The sequence below is a fragment of the Portunus trituberculatus genome, chromosome 32, assembly GCF_017591435.1.
Source record: "Portunus trituberculatus isolate SZX2019 chromosome 32, ASM1759143v1, whole genome shotgun sequence".
NCBI classification, from domain to species: domain Eukaryota; kingdom Metazoa; phylum Arthropoda; class Malacostraca; order Decapoda; family Portunidae; genus Portunus; species Portunus trituberculatus.
In genome coordinates this window covers 3,768,182-3,778,181 of record NC_059286.1, presented here as the reverse complement: position 1 = coordinate 3,778,181, position 10,000 = coordinate 3,768,182, and the positions used below count along the sequence as shown (strand labels likewise).

The 10,000-nt window shown below is 41.7% G+C and overlaps 1 protein-coding gene and 1 long non-coding RNA gene across 2 annotated transcripts in view; one reads left to right on the top strand and one right to left on the bottom strand.

Annotated features, from left to right (window-relative positions):
* Positions 1 to 10,000, top strand: part of LOC123511848 (probable glutamate receptor) — a 29,486-nt gene that overhangs the window by 18,892 nt on the left and 594 nt on the right. Inside the window, exons 10-13 of the mRNA XM_045267899.1 lie at positions 85 to 262; positions 2,331 to 2,430; positions 8,015 to 8,144; positions 9,950 to 10,000. The exon at positions 9,950 to 10,000 is cut by the window's right edge and continues 594 nt beyond it. Of these exons, the coding sequence (XP_045123834.1) occupies positions 85 to 262; positions 2,331 to 2,430; positions 8,015 to 8,144; positions 9,950 to 10,000 (459 nt within the window). The remainder of the gene's footprint in view (positions 1 to 84; positions 263 to 2,330; positions 2,431 to 8,014; positions 8,145 to 9,949) is intronic.
* LOC123511852 lies at positions 553 to 1,948 on the bottom strand. Its single transcript, XR_006676962.1, has 2 exons — positions 1,686 to 1,948; positions 553 to 1,084 (listed from the first exon to the last, which is right to left on the bottom strand). It is a non-coding gene; the product is annotated as an uncharacterized LOC123511852 (long non-coding RNA).

Below are 10,000 nucleotides of genomic sequence, written 5' to 3'. Positions count from 1 at the left end.
TTTTTTTATCCCTAGCCTCCCTTACCGTCTATCCTCTGATCACCGCACTAACCCTCTCTCTCTAGTAACATCCCTCTCCTTCAGAAAGCGAGTGAGGGAGTGTTCGGTGAGTTGGCGGAGGCCGTGGGGAGTCGCGGGATAAAGGTAAGGGCGAGTCAGATGCAAGACGTGGCCGCCAGAGTGCTCCCCGACGGCCGCCACGCGATGTTCCTTGAGAAGATTGGCTGTAATAAGTTGTTCTCGGACTACTTCAGCAGCACCGGTGAGAGAGAGAGAGAGAGAGAGAGAGAGAGAGAGAGAGAGAGAGAGAGAGAGAGAGAGAGAGAGAGAGAGAGAGAGAGAGAGAGAGAGAGATTAATCCTTGGTGTTATCTATCAGTACAGGTCTCACAATGCATTATCAGAATTGGAATACCGCCTTCTACTGTCTCGTTTTCGCACTGCTCTGCCTTCTAATGATATTTCTGCATCTAACACCGTCCTCTACAGACAAACTTTGATAATAATTTGGTGAATGGCCAGCAGTCTACAAGCTCATTCAGGAATAAGCCAATGCCATTTATTGACAAGGTTTTTTCATCAATTTGTCGATTACACAATTACCAAAGTAATGCATTAATGACACAATTGGTGACACTCGTTGGTACTTCACATCAGTATTCAGCTGTAGCTACATACCGCACACAACATGGTGGATGGAGCGGGACGCATTAGCAATACAGTATAAAAAAAAACTTGGACAAGTACAAAGACAATTACATGTTAAGGCTTAAAGGTAATACACTGCCACACGTCTTTTGCGTGTAGAGACAATGCATTTCTAAGACACCAGCAGACGGCGACTGTCCCACACTTCCCGGGGAGCTGAGAAACACGTCCGACACGGGCATGGAGACCGCGAGTGGTGCACAATACTTCAGGAGTTGAAGAAAGACCTCAGAAATAGGTATTATCGCTGAGATGGAGCGGGAGTACATGAAGTTGTGCTGCAGAAGACAGCAGACAAGAGATGAGGAAGAGTGAAGGTAGTAGAAGGGCGCAGAGCGTAGCCATGAAGCACGGTGACGACAGACAGCGAGATGAAGCTGCAGGGAAATATGTAAAAAAATCTTTCAAACAGCTGCACGAGGAGTGGTGAGCTGATGCAAGGCGTGGCTGGATGGTGTGTGTGTACCTGCCGTATGGCGCAGCCTGGGACCCCTGGCACCAAAAGCCTCAGTGACCAACGTGGCTGCCGTGCTGAGCCTTGACCACCATACTTTTTTAAATTTTAGTCACCACGTCCACATCACGGCGATGTCACCATTATTGTGATGTAATGAGACAAATGGTGACATGGATTGTTGTGTTACGTCAACATCCACCTGTACAGCAAACAGCGCGTACAACACAAGGAGGAACGCAGCGGGCAGCAGGCACAACATTGGCCAGGCAGGGTGATCGGGATGTCAGGCGTGACTCGCCACATGAGTGACACGCGCCTTACTACCAAGCCACACCAATTGACATGTCATCCACATAACACTGCAATCTGGCAGTGAATGTCTCAACTCTCAATCAAATGTTAGGGCTGTTATTTTGTGGTTGAATATTACATGGATATTGTTATTCTCAAAATGTTCCTTAAACAATATCGCCGAAAAATTACAAGGAAACAAACAAACAAAATATAAACAAGCACTTTACCTTGGCTGATCTTGAGACGCACTGCGACTCTTGTCTTTCTCGTGGTTGCTGTTGTTGTCGTTATTGGTGTTCTTGTTGTTGAGTGATGCTGCTGCTGCTGCTGCTGCTGCTGCTGTTGTTGTTGTTGTTGTTGTTGTTGTTGTTGTTTTTCAAGAGTTTGTCCAACCACGCTACGTCTTCTTAGCACACACTTCGCTTTTTTTTTTTTCTTTTCGTTTCACTCATCACGAAACTATCACAGAAAAACACGCGACAGTTTGCACTCCACTGAAAGACAAACATTGAATCATATCAATAAATATTCTTCTGTTTAAGCGAATGTCTTCACTGGTTTCATTAAATATTCAAGTTAGAAAAGAACCTAAGTGTATGAGTCTGTGTATGAGAGAGAGAGAGAGAGAGAGAGAGAGAGAGAGAGAGAGAGAGAGAGAGAGAGTGGCAGTGTTGGTTCTCTTCAGCGTTGAGGAAAGAGTCAACACTCCACTCACTCTCCATTTGTTTGGACTTTTCGTTGAGCTGATCATCATGAGGACTAAATTACAACCACAGTCTCTCTCTCTTTCTCTCTCTCTGAAAATTCATGATATAAGGAGAGAGAGAGAGAGAGAGAGAGAGAGAGAGAGACGCCTTTACTATACCCTACAGGAAGATGTGATTTCTATTTCTCACGCGGTGTGTTCTGGCCTCTGTTCTACGCCCTTATCACGCCCCTGGACAGCCCTCTCCTGCCCCTCATCAACGCTAGGTAAGCAGCCAACCCACCTGTACACCTTTTTATATAAGAGGGAAAAGGGCAACAAAAATATAAACAAAAAGGCCCACTTAGATGCCGGTCCCTTGTAGGTTCCAGAGTTAGCCAAAAAATGGAACAAATGTCTTGAAATCTCCCTCTTATATGTGTTCATGTCATAGGAAGATGGAAATACAGAAGCAGGTAGGGAGTTCCAGAGTTTACCAGAGAAAGGGATGAATGATTGAGAGTACTGGTTACCTCTTGCATTAGAGAGGTAGACAGAATAGAAGTGAGTGGGGTGGGTTGGGTTACATAATCATCTCGCACTATCGCCATTTATCAACTTGTATATAGACAAACTCTAACCTAACCTTAACTACCCTTACCTTAACTCATTCCAAGTTTAGCTACGGAGCCTAACTTTCATAAATAATAATGTTCCTCGATCACACAAAATTCACATCATTAAAAACTTAAACACAACCGAGAAGTTGAAATTTTACCCCTAATTCATAATATTTACCTCAGCCATGTGCTCTCTCATGTTTCCTAGTCTTTTTTTTTATGTTATGGTCTATAGTGCCTGTAGGTCTATTTAATTTTGAAGAATATGGGAAGCGCTGTCTAGCTTACAGCCATTAGCAGCGCAAGCAATTATATTTATAGTACCTAGTACTCATATTAGGGCCCATATCACCACCCAAGCGCATCTTTGGTGTAAAGCAATTACACCTCCACCTAGAGCCTGGGTTTCATGGTGACATGTAGGTAACTTTAAACCACTCGACAAATGACATAGTTTCAAGGTGGCACGTGGTGTGATTCCAACCTACTCATGGACGTCTGCCCGATCCCACGCTCACCACCTTATTCACTACGCCACTTCTTGATAGAGCAGGTATTGGAGTCACATCGTCCACACCTACGCGATAACAAACTGGCGTCAGGCACTTTGCATGGACGGAAATAGTATTTTGGTACGTTAAAAATTTGGCGCCACAGGAAAAGGCGACGAGTGAGGCGGAAAACAATTTAGTCTCCCAGTCAGCGTCTCTAAAACAAGCACAATCTAACTATCCCTCGCTAAATCTCTTCCGTGTCTTGAAACAACTGTAATGAGACTGCAGCCAGCCAGTCTTCCCACCAGCGCCCCTAAAACGAACACAATTTTATTATTCTTCGCTAATACTCGAAATCTTTTAACCAGAATTTTTCGGAACTAGGGATTGATGCCATGCTTTGCGTCTAGATAGAGGGACGTACATATACATGTGTAGGGGTCGTGACGCATAGTGAGTTATGAACTGATACTTGAGTAATATAAGGATGGCTAACTGCTTTTCCTCAATAATGACAGTACTGAATAACTGCAGGAGGAAATTTTTTGCAGTTTGAAATTAAGCTGTACTTTTTGGAAGGTATTGTTTGTTGGCGGACAAAGGTTTAGTTGCCATACACAACAGCAAGTTTTGAAAGAGTATTCCAGACCTGATGCATGTACGAGTACATGTATTGTCCAGGGGGAAGCGGCAGTTTTACCCATGGTACAATAACGAGAAACAGGTAGACGCACGAGAGTCTTGAACTCACAGCCCTACTGGTAAGTCTTCTAAAACGCTGTTTCTGTGACGTCATCCACTCGCCTAGCCAGCTCTGATCGCGATAGTCTGCTACTCAATAAATCATGAATAATTAATATAAAACTTTTTCTTTTCATGATCCATTAGTTATGCAGTTGAAAATTAAATATGATACACATTAGTGATTGAATGTTGATGATATTTCATAGCGATAGACAAGATATTGTACGGATAAAGACATGTCAGATAGCCTAGTAGATGTGGCTCAAAAACATTGTTAGTGGATTTTTCAAGCCATATACATTATGCATAATTGCATAATGCACATTGATTTCCTCTGATCCTCTTCGCCTTCATGTACCTTCGTCGTCTTCCTCAGCACCTCACTGTTCTCTCTACATATAAAACTACAAGAGGCTAAAGGCTAATGCACGTATGAGTCTAAAGGCGATCCACACTATACAGGGACGGTCACGCTCTGTTTACACATACTAAATGCATTTCAGTGGGGACCGTAAGCCATTGAAATGCATGTAATATGAATGGACCGTGAGTGTATACCGCTATTTAAACGTGGCAATCCATTCCTTTAGCTTGCATCGGCCCTAAACTATTCACACTTCATATAGGTACTTTATTCTTGAGTGTAAACCCATGGTACAATAACGAGAGACATCAAAAAGTTATTGTACCATGGTACAGTCAGTAGCCTGTAAGGCTGGCATAGCCTGTAAATTATGGACTAGGTCTAGGCTACTAGTAGAACTAATTTCGTTCATTAGGCATAAGCAGATTATACAATTTCTAATTTGGAGTGTTGAAACTGATCAGATTTAGCCAGTAAATCTAAGTTTCCTTACCTGTATTTTCTGCAGAAAGGCCACTTCCATTATCGTGTCCACGAAATGGCAGATTTTGATCAGGGACTGCCTCAGTTTTAGATCCCTCCAACTCCTTGGAACTGGGGAACCTAATAACTCATATTTCAAATTGCGCTTAATTTGGGCGGAACTAAAATGTTGCTCACAAATCACGGCATTATTTACGTTTACTGTGTCAGCACGATAGCATTTTGGAGCCACTGTCTTGCGATGGTCTTGTTCTTGGGGAATTTATAATATTTAAAATTACTAGACTTGGCAGGCGTGCATCCATACACTGCACAAGGTCTAGCTTTGCCCATACTAACAATAAGAAATTAATATTAAGGCACATGAAACATACAATCCAAGATCAAATTCTGCCACACGTGTACACTCACTCGAAGATATGGAGTTGTTTACACGACCGGATGACGTCACTGAGTCAGCTGGTGGTTCCAATAATGTTCTCGTGCGTCTACCTATCAAAAAGTTATTGTACATAATAATAATGATAATAATAATAATAATAATAATAATAATAATAATAATAATAATAATAATAATAATAAATCAAAACTCAAAAGCGCCACATAACAAAAATTAACGCCAACTTTTTTTTTTTTTCACTCTCCCCCGGTGCAGTGTAGTGGAGTTTCCCCGATCCGGTTTCCAGCCTTGCTCTCGTCTAGATGCATGAGCGGCGCAGGTGTGGCTGCGATACTATTAGGTGATCCGTTTCCGCGCCACCCGCCAAACAGGTCTCCCTTCCTGACACTCATACACTCCCTCGTCCCCAGCAACTCACCACCTCTTGTTGTATCGTACTCTGAAAAGTCTCTGATACCTCGCTACGTCACACCAGACTCAAACCGTTAGCACAAACGGCGATAAACACGGGGGCTACGTGCCATATCCACATTTATCATCGCAGTATTCGCATATACATTATATAACATTTCTTTCACTATTTTAGATGCCCATGTCACTAATACGTCGTCCATTCATCATCAAACATTATTCATGATGTACATATCCACATGTTTTGGCTTGTAACATCAAGATCAAGATCAAGATCACTTGTGACGTCACGGCTCATGCCTTTTCGATTAAATGCCACTTTTTTTGCTGAAAACAATGCTGGTCCGTATATTTCTCATGGTTTCCTTAAATTTTGAGGCCATTCCAAGGTATTCCATGCGGTACAACCTCGACAGAGTGACTGCATCATAGATAATTAGACGTCCCGCATCATTACCAGGCAAATCTGTACTAAACTATTCTGTTGTGTTCCATCAAAGCTTTCGTCGTGTAGTGCCACCTTGCGGTGGGTTCTGGGAACATTGCGTCCAGTTCACTACTATGACGCGTCTTAATATTCATTTTGCTTACTATTTGGTGATTTTATACAACTTCAGAAACTTATGTGGGGATCAAAACAGTGAAGAATCTGGCCATTAATATTCTAACCTCCATAATCAGTTAATGATGTCAATAAAATCGTCTAATCATACCCAAAACTCATGGGAAAAAAGCGTTCCAGTACTGAAAAAGTTAAAACAATGGTAATGAAAGTCTGCAGCGAGCCAGTCTCCCTGCTAGCGCATCTAAAACAAGCACATTCTTATCATTACTAGCTTAAAACTCGTAATCTTTTAAAACAATTGTAATGAAAGTCTGCAGCGCGCCAGTCTCCCCGCCAGAAACCATTAAAACCAGCACAATCTTATTATTCCTAACTAAACTCTCCCATAGTCTTTTAAAACAACTGTAATGAAAGTTTGCAGCCACCCATTCTCCTCACCACTGCCTCTAAAATCAGCCCATTCTTATCATTCCTCACTAAAACTCTTCCGTAATCTTGAAACAATTGTAATGAGAGTCTGCAGCGGGCGTCTCTCCGCCAGCGTCTCTAAAACGAGCAGATTCTTACTAATCTTCTCTAAAAACTCGTAATCTTTCAAAAAAAAAATTGTAATGAGAGCCTGCAGCCACCTAGTCTCCCCGCCAACATCTCTAAAACGAGCACGATTTTATTATTCCACGCTAAAAACTCGTAATCTTTTAAAACACCTGTAATGAAAGTCTGCAACCACACATTCTCCCCACCATCCTTTTCTAAAACCATTCTTATTATTCCTCGCTAAAACTCATCCGTAGTCTTGAAACAATTATGAGATATGCAGCGAGCCAGTCTACCCGCCAGCATCCCTAAAACGCGCAGTCTTACAATTCCTCGCTAAAAACTCGTAATCTTTGAAAATAATTGTAATCAAAGTCTGCAACACCTCTCAAGACGACCACAATCTTATCATTCCTACCTAAAACTCATCCGTGGTCTTTTAAAACAATTGTAACGAAATTTTACCTCGATTTCTGACAGGTGAGAAGTTGAGGCCGTTGTAGTCTGCAGCTCCCGTCACTGCAGGATTTTCTCTAATAGTATGAAATAAAGTAATGCAACAAAACGCCCTAGTTCAGATATTAACCCCTTCAGTACCATGACGCGTTTTCATATTCATTCTATTGACTATTTGGTGATTTTATACAGCTTCAGAAACTTGTGTGGAGGATTAGAATAGTGAAGACTGGCCATTACTCTTCTGACCTCCATAAACCTTTCCTAATGTCAATAAAATGGTCTAAGCGTACACAAATCTCAAGGTAAAAATGTGTCCCAGTATTGAAGCGCTTAAGGCCACTGTAGTTTAAAATTCCCTTGTATTTTGCTATATAAACCCAACATAGCCTAGCCCTTTACTTTATTTTGCCCGTTTTTTCACTTTATTTAACCGGTCACAATGGTCTAGACTAGTCAAATACAGCACAATAAACTACAGATCACATATAGAGTCTAAGAATAGAAGATTAGGTGTATTATCAGTAAAAATACCAAATAACTGGACATTACCTTACTGCATGACGAAAATCTGGCGACGGTAAACAAAACTGGCGGTGATTGTCCTTCGTGCCGCTAGGAGGTGCTGTGCTCTCTCTCTCTCTCTCTCTCTCTCTCTCTCTCTCTCTCTCTCTCTGTTCTTACTTATCAAATTAACAACTTGTGGCATTTTAAGAACTAACATACTCTCAGACATTACGACTTACAAATTCATCATCATATTCTCTCTCTCTCTCTCTCTCTCTCTCTCTCTCTAGGATCCTGGCGGTGCGGGAGTTCGGAATATACGAGGTGTGGGCTAAGGCAATGACACCCAACATGACCCACTGCCTCTCCATGCCCACCAAACTCAAATTTCAAGAGCCTTATTCTCTGCAGCACTTGTGGGTAGGTGGTGGTGGTGGTGGTGGGTAGGAGGATGGATTAGTGTATATTGGATGGGTCGGTGGAGCTGTAGATTGTGTGTGGTTGATGGATTGGTGGGTCAAGTAGTAGTAGTAATAGTAGTAGTAGTAGTTGTTGTAGTAGTAGTAGTAGTAATAGTAGTAGTAGTAGTAGTAGCAGTAGTAGTAGCAGTATGGTGTTATGTCTATGCTTACTATTGTTCTATAAAGATATTTCACCTATAGTAGTAGCAGTAGTAGAAATAGTAGTAGTAATAGTAGTAGTAGTAGTAGTAGTAGTAGTAGTAGTAGTAGTATTGGGAGGAGGAGGAGGGTGTATTAGTGCATATTGGACAGATCGGTGAGTCTGTAGAGAGCGTGTGGTGGGTGGAGGAGTGGGTGAAGTGAATAGATGGTTAAAAGACTATTAATGGAGGTGCGTTGGTGAGGGTGCCAGTGGACAGGTCGTTGGGGTATTGGCTGCCGTTGGTGGATATGAGTGAGTGATCGAGTGGATGTGGATGAGCACCTAAGTAGTAGATAGGTTAGTGAACAGTCTAATGTGGTGTCTGAATCCACATACAGCCTCCGCTAAGCTTGTAATCCGGACGTCAGAATCTAGAGACATTTATGTGGCTAAGTGGTTTGGGTATAATTGTCTCCAGCATATATTATTTGAGTACCATCAACAAAAGTACCAAATAAATAGCTTCCTTTAAGTATAGAATTACAGATAACACCTTTGAAAACATGTATTCTGACCTCATATTTTAGTAGTGATTATGTATTCCTGGTGTTTTCAGTTAGTATGTTCTAATATGCATGTACTGTTTAGTGTATATTGTCATGTCATTTCAGAAGATTCATTCGAGACCTAGTGCAGTAGTATTAGTATTAGTATTAGTGGTTTTATTAATAGTAGTAGTAGTAGTAGTAGTAGTAGTAGTAGTAGCAGTAATAGTAGTAGTAGTAGTAGTAGTAGTAGTAGTAGTAGTAGTAGTAGTAGTAGTAGTGGCAGTAGTAGTAGCAGTAGTAGCAGTAGTAGTAGTAGTAGTAGTAGTAGTAGTGGTAGTAGCAGTGGTGGCAGTGGCAGTGGTGGTAGCAGGTGGTGGTGGTGGTGGTGGTAGTGGTAGCAGCAGCAGCAGATTATCAGCAGTGGTGGTGGTAACAGCAGTAGTGTAGTAGTGGTGGTGGTAGTGGTAGTGGTAACAGCAGGAGCAGTAGTAGTAGTAGTAGTAGTAGTAGTAGTAGCATCAGTACCAGTATGCTGTTATGCCTTTGCTTACTATTGTTCTAAAAAGATATTTACTTAACCTATAGTAGTAGTAGTAGTAGTAGTAGTAGTAGTAGTAGTAGTAGTTGGTATTGTTGTTGTTGTTTTTGTAATAGTAGCAACAGTAGAAGTAGCAGCAGTAGTAGTAGTAGTAGTAATAATAGTAGTAGAAGAAGTAGTAGTAGTAATAGTAGCAGTAGTAGTAGTACTAGTTGTAGTAGTAGTAGTAGTAATAGTAGAAGTACTATGCTGTTATGTCTATGCTTACTATTGTTCTAAAAAAATACTTAACCTGTAGTAGTAGTAGTAGTAGTAGTAGTAGTAGTAGTAGTAGTAGTAGTAGTAGTAGTAGTAGTAGTAGAAGTAGCAGCAGCAGCAGCAGTAACGGCAGCAGTAACAGCAGTAATAGCACCCATATCCCTCTTCAGTGCACTCAATCAGGCAGCAAGCCCACGTAGAATCACACAAACCACAACAAATGCCCTCCATTCTTTACATCAACACCACAATGGGGCTTCATTCTCACCCTCCTACAGGTTGTCTTCCTGCTGATGGGCGCTGGGATCATGGCTGCGGCGGGGACCTTC